This window comes from Nelusetta ayraudi, unplaced genomic scaffold (assembly GCF_046127955.1).
Source record: "Nelusetta ayraudi isolate G7.1 ecotype Tasmania unplaced genomic scaffold, CSIRO-AGI_Nayr_v1 ptg000006l, whole genome shotgun sequence".
Taxonomy (NCBI): Eukaryota; Metazoa; Chordata; class Actinopteri; order Tetraodontiformes; family Monacanthidae; genus Nelusetta; species Nelusetta ayraudi.
The window spans coordinates 6,410,144-6,429,141 of NW_027466056.1; the positions used below are offsets into that span (position 1 = coordinate 6,410,144).

The window sequence follows — 18,998 nt, forward strand, 5'->3', positions numbered from 1 at the left end:
TTTTTTAGTTATTGTGTAAAATGTTTGGCCATTTGTCTGGATTGTCACTGATATTGTTGGACGTGCACTGTACCACTAAGTTGTAGTTGTACCACATAGTCTTGTAATTCCAATTGGGTCCAAAAAAAAGCCTATTTCACAAAAGAAAATTCTATGTTTTCTGCACTAATTACAAGAATAATCAGTGTACATTTATGTTGTGTTTTTAAAGCCAAGTGTGTCCCATTAGCTTTACTGCTGTCAGCACTTCTGCACAAAGATGCCAAATTGGAGGCATCCACTGACACATTTAGAATCCAATACGTGGCAAGGCGCAAAGGTCCTGGGCGGGCTTCGAATCCCAGACTCCCGGGTAATAGCCATGCGCGCTTCACGAGTGGCGGTCCTGTCACTATGCCTCCAATTGATCATGCGCCCATGCTACTTGGCCAAAGGGATGTCCCTTTGGCCGAGTGGTGAAGCGCGCATGGCTATTACCCGGGAATCTGGGGTTCGAAAGCCCGCCTGTGCCCCTCTGCGCTTTGCCACAAACAGTAATGTCATCCTCTTATTAAGACCTTGTACTAGATGAGGGGCAATACAACCTCTGAACACAGATGGTGAAATTATTATTTTTTTTTTGCTGGGGATGGGGGTAATCGGTAACAAAGTTGATGCCCGATAATGTAGATATAACATCGTATTGATGAACTGTCAAGTAAAAACTATTTTATTTGTGCTAAATGTGCAAAGCTCATTTGCCCGTTGGTCTCTGTGGTTTGTTGTTGTTGTTGTTGTTGTTGTTTTTAAATAGATTTCGCATTTCTGCAACGTCTTAAGCAGGTTAAGCATCAGATTCCCCGAAGACACTCTTGTGACTTACTTACTCTTACTTTATTTTACTAACCACTCAAATCAAATTTAGTGACAAAAGTAGAAAATCTGTCTTTCTATTGGATAAAGAAGGGGAAACATTTCAAATCAGACTTGAACTTGACTTGCTCGTCATAAAGAAATGAAATACCTTTTGTCTTACCTTGAGGTTATCTTCCCAAGGAACCTGCGCATGCGCAGACGTGCTCAGTTCTCTCTCTCTCTCTCTCTCTCTCTCTCTCTCTCTCGCTCGCACGCACGCACGCACGCGCGCGCACACACACACACACACACACACACACACACACACACAGTGTTATGGTGTTGAGTGTCGGCTGCTGTTAGTTCATGACGAACTAGTTTTCTAGTTGTCAGTGACTTAAACTGACTCTCACTCTCTTGGCGGACTATGTCCGTCGGACACTATGTCCATACTTCCGTAAGCACGTCGCCTCGGTAGGTCCCTTTTGTTTCCTGAAGTCGTTCGCACTCGATACCGGTATCCCCAGCTAGCGAGTTAGCTAGTTAGCTAGCTACCGTGCCTGTCGTCATAGGGCAGAAATAATGCTGACGTCATTGCGTTAACCACGTTCTTCAAAACACAGCAGTTTGTACAATAAACTGGACATATTACTATTGTGGCTATTTTCGCGACTGTTGCAACAAGCAGTGGAATAGTATTTGCATGTCACTGTTGTTAAAACATGTCTAATATGTTCATACACGTTCGTCATGGTGTTGCTGTTGTAAAAAAAAAAATGTTTTGAATTGATAGTGTATTATTTACACTAGGTTTCCAGTGAGTGCTATACTATTTATTTTTTATTTTTTATTTTTTTTGCAAATATCAATTAAAATTAGTATTATTTAGCAAATAAAAACAAGACAAATATTATTATTTTTTTATTACTTGATCCCCACTGAACTGAAAACTTTTAAACGTTTTAAAACACTCCACATTTGGTCTTGATTGGGAGTCAATGATGATGACTGCACTGTCATGGCATGTAAACAATAATTACAATTTTGTGTGTTGTACTGTATCATACATAGATAATTATGACAGTTGTGCACAAGTTGGGCACTTGTGCACTTGCGATGAAGCCCCAAATAAAGGGATCCTGTCCAATTCCTGACTTGTGCTTGCACAGGTGCCGACAATGACCGCGCTCAACCTGTCCTTCTGTGCCGCTGGCTTCTTGGGCATCTACCACCTGGGTGCCGCGAATGCCTTTCTCCGGCACGGGGACAAGCTGCTGGGCCTCCTCAAGGCCTATGCGGGCGCCTCTGCAGGGGCTTTGATTGCTTCGCTGATGGTTACAGCGCCTGACAAATTGGAGGTAGGGCTTCTTTTTGCTCCATTATTGAATGAATGAATGAATGAATGGAAATCTTTATTTTGTACTTAGAAATACTACAAAATAACACATTTAATGAAAGCCACAGGACACAAAACAAAGAAATGTGATCATTGATCCTCTCAAAGGCGTTCAAAAAGGAGTAGGAAAAAGTAAAAACTTATTTACTCCTACCCCTTTAATTACTATTACATATGTGTATACATATATATATATATATATATATATATATATATATATATATATATATATATATATATATATATATACATATATATATATATATATGTATATATATATATATATATATATATATATATATATATATATATACATATGTATATATGTATGTATGTATGTATGTATAATAATCATGCGCCACATAAATAATTTCAATTATAAATGTATAATCCTGTGATATATAAATGTATATCATATAACCCCATGATATCTTCATACACAGTCCCCTGATATATATAAATTATGTTTGTACATTACATATACATGTATGTATTTAAATACATACATGTATTTAAAGACATGTGTATTACCCACATAACTATACATAACTCATAAACTACCCACTTGCTGTATATCACCCACGCATCATAGAACTATTCATTTCTGATCTAATCACTTAAATACTGTAATAATAACAATTAATAATTGAAAAATACATTTCCAAAGTGATGCAGTGGGAAGCAAAGTAACATTTTCGGTGTTAGGCCCGGGAGATGAGTGGTAAAGACTTAGAACTAAGCCAGTCCTAAGTACAGTTTTTCTTGAGCTATTTGGTTTGTTTCTAGCTGAACTACAAAAAGTGGTTTTGGTTGGATGTTGTCACATAATTCCGCTGGCTAAAGTGGCCCATCACATGATGGACAATTTGCTCGTCTTACACGTTAGCTGTTAGCTAGATTACATGTAACAGGAGAAGTCTGCTGGCTCATCAAACAACAACACTCATAATTGGAAAAATCCACTCATCTGACGCAGCTTGTGGTTCATTGGTTTGTGCTGGGAGAGGTCAGTAAAATGAGCAACCATTTTTTATCGGAACACATGCAATGATTTGATCCACACTTGATTTTGTTTTTTTGTTGGAAACTGTTTTGCAGGAAGCGAAAGAGTTGATCGAAAGGCTCGCTGAGAATGTGAGAAAACGACAGTTTGGAGCCGTCGTCCCAGGGTACAACCTCATGCTCGCACTGCAGTAAGTGTCAGATTCACTTGATTTCCTGGATTGTTGCATTGTTGCATTGCTAGCAGTCGGGCTTTAGTCAAACGTCCTTTCACTGGCCCTTCTTATATTGAATTCAAAAAATGAAAAAGCCCAGCAACACTCAAGTGTAGGGATGCCCTATCCCATCCAAAGATTGGGTGGGCATGCCGATCTTGCATATTTTACTAGATCGGTGAGGAAAAGCAAAGCATGGATTGATCGTTTAAGCAAACAATCCAATTTATTTTGCAATGCACCAAGAGAAAAGTCTGAATCCAAAGGATTTAGTTTATTCAAGGTAAGAAAAAAGATCGGCGGAAAAAAATCGGGATCGGCAATTACTCATCATTAAAAAATCGGGATCAGATTGGGACCAAAAAAATGGACCAAGACAGGACACGTTCCTCAGACTTGTTTGAGTGTTTTACATTTTTTGAATGGAATTGATTGGGCCTTGCCCCTCTTAAATTTGTATTATTTACTTTTTCAAGAGTGCATGTTGCTATTTTTTTTCTTATTATATTTATCCAACAAAGTGGGCAGTCAGTTTTAGGCGTGAACAATAATTTTTATTCTTGAGACGTGTGTATCTGCCCAATTCCCAACCAGGTTTCACCAAATGTCTCACCAAAGGTCTCGATAGTTCTTTTAGTGGGACATTGTGGGACATTCTTATTTAGGGACATTTCATTAATAAGAACCTGTGCACGCCCACTCTCCAGGCAGGGGATGGACACGGTTCTGCCCAGCGACGCCCATCTCCTGGCAAGTGACCGCCTCCATGTCTCAATAACGGACCTGAGCGGCAGGAACCACCTTGTGTCCCAGTTCAGCTCCAAGGACGATCTCATCGCGGTAAGTGCTCCTTTTCGCCTCGTAGTGCCACAAAGGTTCTGACCATAACGTGTCTTTCCTCTCCTGGTTTGTTCATCTACGGCCTTTCACTTCCTCAGGCGCTGCTGGCCAGCAGCTATCTGCCGTTCTATGCTGGACTGAACCCGGTGGAATTCAGAGGACAGGTAATTGGTTGACACACACAAGCGCATTGTTGACTGTTATTTAAAAATTGGATTTAAAGGTTAAGCATGTCATGTTTGGAGATTTTAAAGAAGAACCAGCGACATCAAAGTGGTTACATTTTAGATTTCGGCATCTTTCAATCTCCCTCCCCCTCCTGAGCTTGCCAGTGAACTACTGTGGCCTGCACACCAGGCTTCCTTAGGAGTATGGCGGTGCAAGTTGGCAGCAAACTGGGAGCAAGACCCTTGCACTATGTATACATATATATATGATTATACACTTCTTTTTAATGTTTTTATGGCCAGTCCATTCAACTTTTATCAATATAAAAATCATCAATCAAGCCAAATGTTACACACTTGACTTTTAAGTTTGAGGCGATCTTCAAAGCCTGCAAAATGGTGTCTGATTTATAATTCAGGCCGTTAATAGCCGACAAAAATCAAAATCAGTCGCGACTTACAAATAGCAGCAAAGAAAATTTTAATATCTTTAATTTTACTAACTCGTCACAGCTCAAGAAGCCCAATATTGACATTGGCGTTTTTCATTTTGCTTCTGAATTAGTGCTTTTTCATAACAGACGGGACCAAGTGCTTTGCAGAACTCCAATGAAGGAAACACTGCAGTCAAATCAGTAAAAAATGATAAATGCTTTTTCTGACAAAATACAAGATTTGCCGAAATATCGTTTCAACAAACTTTCAATCCGTTCACTTTCACTTTCAATCAGTGAACAGACGCTAAGATAATTACAGATTCTATTTATCCTTGCGTCGGTAAGTTATGCGACTGAACATAGACCGCTTGAACATTTCCCAACACATTCTCTCCGTTTTATCCTAGAAATGGATTGACGGCGGGTTCACCGACAGCCTGCCCATTTTGCCAGTGGGTCGAACCATCACAGTCTCTCCCTTTGCTGGACTGCAGGACGTGTGTCCAGTCCACAGGGGCCGTTTCACCACCCAACTTAGACTGGCCAATATGAACATAATGGTGAGCTGGAAATTCTTTTATTGATTGATTGAATTCTTTATTTCAGCATAAAAAGAAAAAGAAAAAACACATATACGTCAATAAAATAAGAAAAAAAGGAGAGAAAAATACAAGCCTAATACTCAAAGAAAAACAAATTTCCATAAACTTAAATATGCTCGAAAAGTATTAGGAAGAAGTAAAAACCACCCTTTATTACAGATCACCAAAAATGTATTTGAATTTATTGACAAAAAAGTGCAATTTTTGCTACATATGATATGCAGAGAAAAACAGTATGAATTTGTTCAACACACCATATTTGTTCACAAAGTGTTTTTTTGTTTTGTTTTGTTTTAATTGGTATTCCAATTCATTAGCTGTCTCGCACCTAAAAATGCTAAATCCAAGCTATCGAGCGAAAGCTTATTTTGAAGCTCTCGGATTCTCACCCTCAGTTCTCCATGGAGAACCTGAAACGGCTGAACCAGTGCCTGCTTCCCCCGACCCACGGCCGCATGCAGTCGTTGTACAAGGGTGGTTTCGAGGATGCCGTGAGGTTCCTGCGTAGGGAGGCCTGGATGAGCTGACGACAACCGCGGCGGACCGCGAACAAGGGACGATTGTTTGAGAGACTTTTACGTGTGTTTTTTTTTACAGTATTCATGTTTCATTGAATGTTATTCTATTCGTGCAAAGTATTTTTTTTTTTAAGATGCGGGGTACGCTCAAAGAAAAAAAAAATCCTAATAAATGCTTCTCGAGTGTTGCCAAGACATCGAAAGGCGTGTGATGTGCCAACCTGTTTTATTTGCGGTATAACTGGATAAAAGAGTGAAAGAGAATTGAAAAAGCTACTGGATCAGTTAGCGTTTCGCACTGTTAAAATGCTACCTCTCTTGCTTTTGTAGCCATTTGAGAGATTTCATAAATGACTGAATGAAAAAGAAAACAGATTGTTTGGAGTCAGTTATCAAGTGACACCTAAAGAAAGAGAAAAAAAATCATTTAGATCATTCTAGAAATGGAGAATGCAACCCCAATTTTTTGTGTGTAGCATGCATCTATGGTATTTTTTGAGCATCTAATTGTTCCCACTTGGTAAGCAACGCTTAGAAGAAAAGTTCTAAACAGTCAAAAAGTTTCTTCAAGTGAGCTTTTTTGTAAAATTCTGTGATGAAGTGTTTGCTTTTGTTTTCTCTTTTGCACTGCAACACACACACACGGGGGGCAAAAAGATAGTGTTGGGATTACACAAGCACTTTAACAAAGAAGACCAGGTGAGCCAAAGGAAAAAATGACTGATTGTTCCTCACTCAGTCTCTGAATGGACAGCAATGGTTCAGGTAATGTACTTTAATAAACCATTGACTTTTTTTTCTGACTAAATTGATCACAAAAACACACACAAAAAAAAGGACACGTAAAAAATGAAACATCCTGGGAAAAGTGGAAACTTAATATGAGGATGATCATCTTTGGGACTTTTCTAGTTAAATACTCCACTAAACATTGGTTCAGCTGTTGTGTTCCACAATATTTCCTTTTACTTTTATACATTTTGTGATTATTGTTGACATTTTCTGTCTTTTTTTTTTACAATTTTACTTTTCCTCTTTCTTCCTATTCAGATTATTTATAAATGGAATTCCAGAAAATAAACGACAGATTATCTACTCACTTAGCTGTGGCTCTAGATTTTGTATTGCACACATTTTATTTTATCCACTGTATGTAAGAAAGGTCAAGAAGTGCAGAATTAATTACTTACAAACAAACAAAAAAAAAACAAGATTACGCCATTTTCCTCTCGGACGCTGAAATTAATTAGTGTTTCAATTGTAGTTTTACGTCTGGTGGTCAAGTGAGTCTTTTTTTACTTCCATGTAGCTGTGGGCGTTTTTGTTTATTTCAGCCCCGGGGACTTAATTGTGCATTCAGGTTGTGCGTCTGTCTGACCGCTTGTGCTTTGCTTCCTCTGATTTTCACGTGTGTTCGTTTTTCTTTACTTTTGTTTTGGCGGCAGGAGTTAAGTTGGTTTTAGTTTTGCTTTAGAGTTCGAAGGACAATGGAATCATTAGCGTCTCCCCTGTTCCCATTTGGTACCTAAAGTGAGACTGGTTCATTTTCCGGATGAAGACACACGCATTTGTTTTTGTTTATATTCCGCATTGACGGCGTTGTTTGAGATAGATTGATAAACAGACAGCGGTGCGCTGCTGCTCGCCGCTCCCCGGGGGGGATGGGGAGGACGAGTCAAACGCACAGAACTGTCACATGCTCGGACATGTGACAGTTAATGGGATGTCGACCTTTGACCTGTTGCCGTGCCCATAAGGGAAATGTAATGTGGTGTGCGAGTGTTTTTTAATGGGTTCATTAAACACTCTTTTTTTTTTTTTTTTTTTAAATGTCCGCCAGATAATGAAACACATTGAACAAAAGCACCCGTTTAATCATCATTTACAAATTTCACATTTGCCAATATATTTTATGGTCAAACAAGACAAAGTTGCAGTTAGAGGGCAGGAGTCGTGGTGTACACATATTAATTAACATTATAGATACCAGCATTGGTGTTGGTGTTGATTGATACCATTGTAATGAAATCGTTGCGATAGATTTGTATCTGCCTGAATTGATGACTATATTTAAACTACTACTACAGGTAAAGTTGGAATGTTATTTGTTTTTCACAAAATGAATGCGACAATACTAAATTCCAAATGGAATATAAGTTAAAGGAGTAAACTGCCACCTCTTTGCCTGGACTGCTTCCATAGGGTGACAAAAGGCACAGAGGAATGGTGCAGAAAAACATTTTTTTCACCTGAAAGATCTGACCAACTTCTTGTCCTTGGTTTTAATTAATCAATAATTCACAGGGGGGGAAAAAACAAAGAACACTGAAAAGTCATCAAAATCATTTGAAGACACATCCACCTTCGGTTGATTTGCATTTACGTGGTATCATGTTGATACCAAATCTTGCAGTATTGCACTCCATGAGTAATTGTAATTCTTTCCCTCCAAGTCACCAGTGCAGAAGCGTCCTTTAAAAAGCTGAGATATTTAGTCATAGAAAATATAATAAAAATGATTTCACTGAAAAAAAAAATATATATATGTATATAAATATATATTTGAGTATATATAAATATATATATGTGTGTATATGTATATATATGTGTGTGTGTGTGTATATGTACACACACATATATGCATATGTACACATACACATATATACACGTGTATATACCCGTATATATACATACATACATATATGTATATATATATTTCATTTCATTATACATATATGTATATATATATATATATATATATATATATATATATATATATATATACATACATATATATGTATATATATATATTACATATAGCTCCACACATCATTTTGTCCAGTCGAGGCAGGATATCATGTGAATTAACATAACATCAGAATTGCCAGTGCAGTCAGGAGTTCAAGTCGTCGACTTGCTTGTAATAGCACAGCTGGCTGAAGGAGGAGCGGCAGGGCTGCAGCCAGGGCTTCCAGATGACGTTCCACAGGGAGAGCTGGCTCTCCACGGGCCTCACGGTCCTCTGGTGAGCCTCCACGGCTTCCTGCAGCGTGGCCAGGACAGAGTAGTATGCTGGCTCGGCGTCAGGGCCCAGGGGCGTGGCCTCCGACGGGTCCCGGGACAGGTCGTAGAGCAGCGGCGGGTCGTGGTGGGTGACGTAGGACCGCTCGCAGAAGCAGACGTGCGTGTGGTGGCAGGCCGTGTCGTTCTCTGGGTAGAAGTTGGGGGTGAAGTAAAAGGCTTTCCAAATGGAGCTGCCTGAAATAGACAAATAATGATTTTAAAAGAAAGTAGAAACTTCTTATTTCACCCATAAACTTGATTGCAAAAAAAACCCAAAACCACAGTCAGCTAAAATAATGTCATATATTGATTTATTATTATTACAGACTCAAGGTCCAGTTCACAAGATGAACAAAAAAAAAAAAGAAGATGGATACACACATCAGGAAAAGAAAAACTTGCACAAATATTTAATTTGTATAAGCGCTTCTATACATAATACATATAGATCCCTCCTTCGAAGTTTGATCAAATTACGATAAAACTGAGTACTGTTGTACGACATTTTCCAAACAGCTGGCGTTACCCTCATGAATGTAGCATCAACAAGTGTCCCAAGCAGTAGTTCGCCGCACACACAAATGTCCGGACGCCAGTGGCCACCACTTTGAGCCCCTCTTGTAATTGTCGAAGCCAAAGGCAACTTGTGTTAATCTCGTGATGTATGAATACATTGTGTATTGCAACTTTTTCTTTTCCTGATGTGTGCATACATGTGTATTTTGCCAATGCACGCCAACCCCCTCCAAAAAAAAAAGTGCATTCTGTCTTGTGACCACCAGGGACTGAAAGACCGGCTCTCAAAATGAAAAGTAGCACGAAAATTCTCCATTTAAAAACAGGTTAAAAAAAGGTTTAAAACTAGCGAGCAAAAAAAAATTTATAAAATGGCCATTAAGTGTAGGAGGCACTCGCACTCCAATCATTGCTCAGCTCCGGCACCACTCACACCACCTAATATGGAATCTTCCAGTTTCATAACAAACAAGAAATGTGAAAAGATGAAAGAAAGGTGGGGCTGACCATAAAACCAATCACAAGAAAAAACAATGTCACAATGGCTCGGCCCATGTTCCTATGTAGTGACTTCAGTTCACAGGCAACTGAACAGACTTACTGTTTTGGGGGTGCCACCGAACTGCATTCAGGTAGGAACTGCAGTAGTGGAACAGAAACTCGTGGTTCGACCTTTCAACTCTGCCCTGAAGTAAATCCATGAGGTCATGGCCGTCTATCTCCCTGCAGGCGAGAGGAGAGAGAAAGAGACTGAAATTAAAAATGACCACAGATCTGAGTTTTAGCTCCTAGCCCAAAAAAATCACTTATCATCTCAAAGCAGTTTGTACACTTAACCTTCCTCGGCCGTTTCCAAAAATACATTCTGGGCTGTGTCAAGACCGCCCAAGTCCGCCCCTGATGTAAACTTGATGAAATGGGCGAGTCTGCATCATTGGTGTGAAATTTTTATCCGGACCTGGCGAGATATGATCGCGCAACGCTGGGTGTCATTTCACATTTCTCGAGAGATCGCAAGTCCAGACGACTTCCTGTACGGAGCAGCGGCTTTATCGGTCTTGGCAGAGGTTGATAACACCTTTCAATCAAGTCCCCTGAGCAAATAAAATCCACTCCCTCTTTTCCTCCAACATAACCTACATTGCAATTCCCCTTCGAACGCTGAGTGACACCCAGATGGGTTTGCTGTGCTCGCCTCACCTGTCGGTAGGTATCGGGGCTCCGCTCAGCCGCACCAACGTCGGAAACAAATCCATGTTGCTGGTGGGCTCATCCACCTCGCTGCCGCCGGGAATGCGTCCCGGCCAACGCAGGATTCCAGGAACCCGGATCCCTCCTTCCCAATTGGTGGCCTTCCCCGCTGGACAGAGCACAGACTCAACGCTAGTGAAGGGTTCTCGGGACCGCATCGCCAGCTGAAGGAGCAACTTTCGTCTTTGGGATTGGCTAAAGAGCGTAGCAAAAGAGCGTAGCAGGCAGCTGACGCTTAAGCGTAACTCTCAAAAGCTCTTTGAATACGGTCTGCTGAGTATTAAGCGGAAAGATCAGACAGAATCTTGGGAGAATCTCCCAGAGATTTTCTTTTTTTTTCAGTCTCAACAGCTCTTGTCGTTGCCCGCTAATGACTCTCAGTCCGCCAATGTGTAAAAGTAAATCGACTGTTTAAACAGAATAGCCACTCTTTGGTGTGAGTGGAGTGAGAAATTTGGCTACAGCGGCGTAAAAAACAAACAGCACGTCATATTCAAATTTAACTTAATAAGCAAGCTGCTTCCCACCTTTATATATTCCGTTCCAGCCTCTGTTGACCTCCCCCGTGGCGGAGATCTCTTCGAGGTGAGCTCCCTGGTCGGAGGTCAAGTACACCAAAGTGTTTTCTTCCAGCTTGTGTCTCTCAAGGGTCCGCATGAGCTGACCTGGGGGGAAAAAAGTTACAAACGCATTGTCTTAATTCACTGAATTCTTGTGCGCTGATTCCTGCCTTTGGTTTGCTTCTTTTGTATCCAGCACGCTCTTCCAGGCTTTTGACTGTTGCACCGCCACCTCCAACATCACGTCACTTTAAGCTACAAATTCCGGATCCCATTAATGGGTTTATTTATAAACTAAAAGGCAGCCCTAGTGGACTTGGCTGATGTGACATTTCTTTTTGATATTTTCATGGAGTTATTCTTCTTGAGACGACTCACCGACACTCCAATCCACCTCATGGACGGCGTCTCCGTAGACACCGTGACCACTTGTCCCTCTGAAGGCTGCCGAGGCAAACATGGCCGTGTGCACTTGCACGAGCGAGAAAAAAAGCAGGAAAGGCCTCTCTGAATTCCTGGTGGAAGAAATAGCCATGAAACAAAAATGACAGGAAATGAAATATAGATCGAAGAGTAGAGCCTTTTACTGCTTTCTCAAGGGTGGATTCAAAAGAGGAAATGGGGCCCAGGTCTGCAATTCGCTCCAGAGGATATTCATCTTTAAAAACCTTCCCTCCAATTAGCAGAGAGCAGCAAAGCAACACAAAATCTGGACCTCATGGCTTAAAAATATCCAATTTAAACTGACAAAAAAAACCACAATTTTTTTGATCCCACATTTAGCTTTATGAAACTACAATCAACAAACAATCTAATATCGAACTAACAATCCCCAATGCTAAGATTTCATTTTGTTGCTACTTTCTATCCCTTTAAAAGAGCCCAAAAACAAAAAATTTCACTCTTTACCAACACCTTGCTATGTTTTGTTTTGAAGTATGTCTTCAACTTCACCGTGTCTGTCGTAACACTGCTGTCCAGGTGCAGATTTTTGGAGCTCTTTGGATCATGTCTAGCTGGGCTGAAATTAGCCGTCAACAATGGCCCACTTTACTGCGTGCGCTGGTGGCTTCGAGCGCAGCACGTGCCCCTCAAGTGCTTTTAAAACAAATGTGCTCACAAGTGTTACTGACGAGAAAAGGTAACTGAACAAGACCTCATGAACGTAGACACCTTTCTATGAAGTCCACCGCCGTTTGAGTCATCCTCTGAGTCAGATTCTCCGCGTCGAATGGCTGCTCCACAACGTCGTGATCCCTCATCAGAATGCAGTTCAAGTACGGCATGGACGCGATGAATCCCCCGACGAGCAGCGCAAGCGCTGCCAACAGAGCCGTCGCTCTCAGAAGGAACCGTCGGCTGATGGCAACGACGCCGATGTAGTGTAATAAGGCCGCGGTCGCGCACACCGTGGCGGCCGACCTGTACGGGAGGTATTTTTGGATCTGGAACACGGTGCCGTGTCCGGGCCCGCAGTCCCGCAAATTGGTCAAAGGGATGCCGAAGAAATGGCGGAAACCGTGAGCGCTGGGGTGGTGACAGTGGTCGTCGCTGCTCTCACAGTTCAGTCCCAGGTGCCATTTCCCTGGTGCGGAAGAGGAAAGCAAAAAAAACATTTTTTAAAAAGCGCTGTCAAACTCGAGGACGTTTCAACTCTCTCAGGCCTCTATGGAGATAATAAAAAGCGCCTTGTCAAGGTTTGCAAAACAAAAAAACTCCAATGTCAGGGCTGAAAATTCAGAGCAGAGGAGTTTGAAAAGGCTCAGCGATGGCAAAGAATGATACAAAACCAATGTGATCCCATTCGGGAACAATGAGAAAGAGGAGGAACAAAGATCGCAAACCAGGATTCCAATAAAATAAAAATAAAAAAAATAAAAAATGGATTTAAAAAAAAAATATAGAACGAAATTTGGACTTCATTTGCTGAGCGCTGATCCAATACACACACACTCACACAAATATATATATATATATATATGTTTCTGTATATATATATATATGTATATATATATATATATGAATATATATATATATATATATATATATATATATATATATATATATACATATATATCATCCCTTTAGCGCAACACTTAAATGCTCCAAACTGAAAAGTGCTGAATACCTATTAGAGCCGTCTCATACCCTTGCTGCTGGGCAATTTTGGCAAAGGTAATCTCATTATTGGGGAGCCCTCCAGAGGCCCCATTGAATATAAACACTTGGAGATGACCGCCAGCAATACCTGCAACAGAAAAAAACAAAGGGATTTCAATGAATTTAAAACACAAAAACACTGGAAATAATCTCTCTGAACTCAAAAGTGCTACCAAGCAGAGGCTGTGGTTGAAGGTGCACCATGTTTTAGAGATAATAAGCACAGTGTCAACATGGACGTTCACCTGCACGTATGGGGTAGCGTCCAGTGAGGAACGCCGCCCTACTGGGCGTGCAGACGCTCGCCGCGGCGATGTGGTGAGTCAGCTTCACTCCTTCCTGCGCGAGCAGGTCGATATTAGGGGTTCTTCGAAATCGGAACACATGGGCGGGTCAGAGGGATGCGCCTCTCAGGAGGTGGCAAAACAACTTGTGATCAACTAAAATTTTAGATTTTTATTTGCATAACCAAAATCGAACAGAATTTACGATACGTGCCCTAAGTCTCTCCATAAGTCGTTAAAACGCAAGTTGTGTATTTCAACGAGTATGGGCTGAAATATGTGCCACCAGAAACTGAATTTGAATCATTTATATTTGAATTTGAATAGCTAAACATGAATAATTGAATTGAAAATTTGAATTTGAATCACATAATTTGAAATTGTATTGTTAAATTTGAATCATTGCATTGAAAAACTGTATTTGAACAGTAAAATTTGAAATTGAAATTCAATAAAAATTGATTGTCACTGAAAATCCAACTGTCTACACATCTTCACATTCAGTTCTCACAATTCAAATTCGCTTCTCAAAATTCAGTTTCAATTTACTGTGACTGACATCCGGGTGCTTGGAGGATGAAGGGGAAGAGCAATCGAGCTCAGATACACGACTCCTCTTCGGCCAATCAGCACTTACTTTTGTACACTTGCGTTGATGGACCGGTGCTCCGGTTCAACTCACTACTGTGTTAACTGGCTACTTTTGTTTACTTGCATCTGTCGTTGTCCTAGCTGCAGCAGAAGTTAAAACCAGGAAGTGATTTTGCTTGTTGCCCTCGCCACTGCCCGTTAGTAAATAATTTCTTCTAAGTCGCGTATTTCCCGCACTTGTCCCGTTTTCGTAGCATATACCACCAGAAATGTCACGTAACGTAGTCGTGCTTGGAACGTTGTGTAGGCTCATTCCGGTAGCATCAGTACCAGGTACCCACGTTTGTTCTGATAATAATAAAAATAATCATTAAAAAAAAAACATTATGTGTGTTCCATTTAATGGCAAGCCGATCACCATTGTGTGATTAACGATTTCTCCTTGTGGTCCAAGTGAACACATTCCATGTTGTTTGAACGTTTCCTTGTCTGTCTGGTCGGAACGGTGTGAACGAACAGAGTTGGAAGGAGTTGTAATGAATGTTTTTCATGTATGTGGCGATATTGGTAGGTGACAGATATGTGACTGACAGGTGCGCATGGGCATGGCTCACCTGCTGCCAGCGGTGCGAAGCAGCCTCTCCATATAGCAATGGGAAGACGTGCTTAAAAGTGAACTTCGGCAAGTCACACAAAGTGTTTTACGGGGATTTGGGGTCGGTGCGATAAGAGTTACCTCTCTGTTCAGAAGGTCAAATGGGCGATGTGAAGTTGTGAATTACCCCATAAAACAACATAACACAGGGTTCATCTAGACGACTGCTGCCTGCTGTGACTAGTGACGCAGTCCTGGACTCTTCTTAATCATTGCTGCTGAGTTGCAGTTTGAACGTGGCAGTCGGTGGAGTAGTGGCTAAAATGCTTGATTTATTAGTTTTCTTCATTCATATTTTTATTATTATCAGAACAAACGTGGGTACCTGGTACTGATGCTACCGGAATGAGCCTACTCAACGTTCCAAGCACGACTACGTTACGTGACATTTCTGGTGATATATGCTATGAAAACGGGACAAGTGCGTGAAATACGTGACTTAGAAGAAATTATTTACTAACGGGCAGTGGCGAGGGCAACAAGCAAAATCACTTCCTGGTTTTAACATCAGCTGCAGCTAGGACAACGACAGATGCGAGTAAACAAAAGTAGCCAGTTAACACAGTAGCGAGTTGAACCGGAACACCGGTCCATCAACGCAAGTGTACAAACGTAAGTGCTGATTGGCCGAAGACGAGTCGTGTATCTGAGCTCTTCCCCTTCATCCTCCAAGCACCCGGATGTCAGTCACAGTAAATTGAAACTGAATTTTGAGAAGCGAATTTGAATTTTGAGAACTGAATGTGAAGATGTGTAGACAGTTGGATTTTCAGTGACAATGAATTTGTGAATTTTAATTTCAAATTTTACTACTCAAATACAGTTTTTCAAAGCAATGATTCAAATTTAACAATACAATTTCAAATTATGTGATTCAAATTCAAATTTTCAATTCAATTATTCATGTTTAGCTATTCAAATTCAAATACAAATTATTCAAATTCAGTTTCTGGTGGCACATATTTCAGCCCACAGAAACTGACCTAGGACAATCAAGTGAACCGATTTTGCTTAAAATTTAGGTCATGCAGCAGATCCTAAGTTCCTCGTAAGATCAGGTGCACCTCAGAGTTGTGTTGCCATAGCAGCCCAGGTCTCCAATGCCGAGATCGTCCACCATCACGAGGACAAAATTAGGCCGGCTGCTTTCTCGAACGGACGCGCAGATCTTCCCGAAGAGCAGGAGCGGCAGCAGGACAGCCCATGGCAGCCCCGCGGAAGTCATGTTGTCTGAGCACACAACTGAGGAGGAGAGCACTTTACATTGACCAAAGCAGCTGGAGGTCTAAAGGTCAACTGATTAGGACACGCTCAGCCATCCACAGTACTGTGGTGTGCTGCATACATCGTGGTTAATTGAACAATAAGTACACACACTGTATGAATTTTCCATGCAATTGAAATAAACTTCCTGAAAAACCCAGGAAAACAAGCAATGGAAATATTAATTATTATCAAACCTTGTTTTCGCATTGACACTTCACAGTTGTGACTGTATCCTTCACCATTTGCGTGTACAAAAACAGAGTTGACATTTGTCAGCTTATGAAGCTGGTGGCAGAAGTACTTAGAATCACTGTTTCCAAATTAACGTAGGCTTGGGCGATAAATCGATTACGATAATAATCGCGATTAAAAACTCCACGATTACGATGATAAATGCATGAGCTGTTATTTCGATAACCCAACCAATCCCACAGGAGAGAAACAAGCGCGTGCTAAATGAACAGCCAATCCCAGCAGAGAAACAACGGCGTGCCTCCTTCCCTCTACCCGCCTCCTCTCGCTCGCAACAACTCAGATGGGAGACACACACAGCCGTCCGCTAAAGCTAGTTATAGGAACTCGTAGAAATGAGTAGCGAGGAGCAGAAGTCGAGGGAAGTGAAGAAACTGTCCAAAATGTGCCTGAGAACTGTCCCCTGACACCGAGGGTGAGGAGGAATCTGAATCGGAAACGTCCAGCAGGATGAAATAGTGGCGAAGAAAGGCAATACCAATTCGGTGATTTGGAATTGGTTCGGCTACCTCAGGTCCGACAAAGTACAGGCTAACGCTAAGTGCAAACTATGTCGGAGAACAGTCCCAAGCAAAACGGGAAACACCACGAACCTCTTTCAACATCTGGAGAAGTACCACGATAAAGAATGGTATGAAAGCCAGAGTTTACGTTTTCATGCTAGCCTCCCCGCAGGTAATGCTAAAAACAACGCACTGCTGCGCCCAGGGGGAGTATGCTGCATAATACTCCCGCTAGCAGTAGCAGTAGCCTAGCTAGCGACAGTGCTAAGCAAACAGTTGCTCGTCAAACAATACAGTCAGCCTTTAACGCAGCTACCCCGTACAAGGGGGGGGGGGGGGGGGGGGGGGGGGGGGGATCGACGCAGTACAGAAACATAACCAGAGCAGTGACGTGCAATATTGTACTGTCTGTCTGGACCTCTTTTTATTTTTGTTTTTATTTTATTTAATCAGTTCAGTACACTACCTCTAAAATGTTTGAGAGATGTTAAAAACAAGACACATAATCCTCAAGTTATTTTTATTTCAGTACATCTAAGATGTAAAAAATAATACAAATGTCTTGGTTCTGTCGGGTTGTTGTTGAATGTTTTGTATTGTCATACATTCTAACAATAAATATATAAAAAATAATCCTTCTGGTTTCTTTGCGGTCCAAGGAGAATACTAATATTAAAACTATTATTGATTAAAAAAAAAAAAAAAAAAATCATATCGTGATAATTATCGACATCGACCAATATCAGAAAACATATCGTGATAAAAAAAAATTGCCATATCGCCCAGGCCTAAATTAACGTATTGCATGTTTATTCAAACATAATAATAATTGTGATTGACAAAGAGGAGTGGTTTGTCTCCTTGATGTACTTACATGGCAAGATTTGTTTTTTTCTTTGTTTGTTTATTGCTGTTGTCGTTTTCCTTTTAATTACAAGCACAAACTACGTCATGACCCCAAGAGCTCTTAGTGTTCATTTCGGGAGTGAGAGGCGTGACGTCGACCTATTTCATTCCCCCATACCTGTCGTTCCTGCTGCAAAGTAGTGCTGTGCCCGGAACAGAGCAAGATTCAAATGCTGCGTGCGCGCATGCGCAGAGGGAGCCGCCGCCAATCTCGCGAGAGCGAACTTTGTTCGTCGCGTCAAATTAATTAGCTGTTTGAACGGTGTAATGTTGAAAAGTGCAATTATAGGACACGTTGCGCCCCTTATAATTAAATGAAGACTGCACTTACCAGTAATGGTAATAATAATAATTTTAAATATAATAAATTAAATGTGGTTTAAAAGACACTCATTTTGAAGAAGTAAACAATTCAATTTATTTTTTTTAATTCATATAATCACCTCGTTGATCCTCGACCAGCAATTGGTGGTAAATTAATATTAAACAATTAAGCTGCTATTGTTACCTTAAGTGACTGATAACAAATGAAGCGTTCCCCTGCCAAGTCACCAATGAGGACCGAAATCCGTCCAAACAAGTCGAGCTAGCGCGTCTTCGCTCTGTCGTGACGAGACGACGTAACGATAAGACTTGGCGGTCGTGTTTTGTTTGATTGAAAGGTTTTCGCCAAGACGTCGTTCAGTGTCATGGTCAACATCCCCATCTAGCGGTTGAAGAGTGCAACGGCAGCAGTGCAACTTTGGTGGCGCAAGTAGTATTTACAAACATTCTGAAAGGAGGGAAATTGTGTGTTTCCTAGATTCTAATAATCACATGTTAGTCTTGAAAGGACTTCTTTTTTTTAACACCAGCTTTGTTCTGGTAATTGTGTTATTTAGGATGCTTCCATTTGTTCTCTCAAAAACCGTTGGTCAAGGTTTAACAGAGGAGCAACTAAGGGTCCCACATTCTGCCCATTTTCTATCATTATCATGTTT

At 40.9% G+C, this 18,998-nt stretch overlaps 2 protein-coding genes across 2 annotated transcripts; one reads left to right on the forward strand and one right to left on the reverse strand.

The window, feature by feature from the left end:
• Positions 1 to 1,135: 1,135 nt before the first annotated feature.
• Positions 1,136 to 7,110, forward strand: pnpla4 (patatin-like phospholipase domain containing 4). The gene is made up of 7 exons (XM_076017482.1): positions 1,136 to 1,308; positions 2,004 to 2,192; positions 3,329 to 3,423; positions 4,155 to 4,287; positions 4,386 to 4,451; positions 5,299 to 5,451; positions 5,889 to 7,110. Exons 2-7 carry the CDS (start codon positions 2,013 to 2,015, stop codon positions 6,018 to 6,020), a joined length of 759 nt encoding a protein of 252 aa, XP_075873597.1. The 5' UTR covers positions 1,136 to 1,308; positions 2,004 to 2,012; the 3' UTR covers positions 6,021 to 7,110.
• A 1,766-nt stretch (positions 7,111 to 8,876) lies between these two features.
• Positions 8,877 to 16,368, reverse strand: sts (steroid sulfatase (microsomal), isozyme S). The gene is made up of 9 exons (XM_076017483.1): positions 16,156 to 16,368; positions 13,807 to 13,928; positions 13,530 to 13,649; positions 12,575 to 12,986; positions 11,780 to 11,916; positions 11,369 to 11,506; positions 10,791 to 10,950; positions 10,192 to 10,313; positions 8,877 to 9,269 (listed from the first exon to the last, which is right to left on the reverse strand). Exons 1-9 carry the CDS (start codon positions 16,314 to 16,316, stop codon positions 8,905 to 8,907), a joined length of 1,737 nt encoding a protein of 578 aa, XP_075873598.1. The 5' UTR covers positions 16,317 to 16,368; the 3' UTR covers positions 8,877 to 8,904.
• Between the last annotated feature and the right edge of the window lie 2,630 nt (positions 16,369 to 18,998).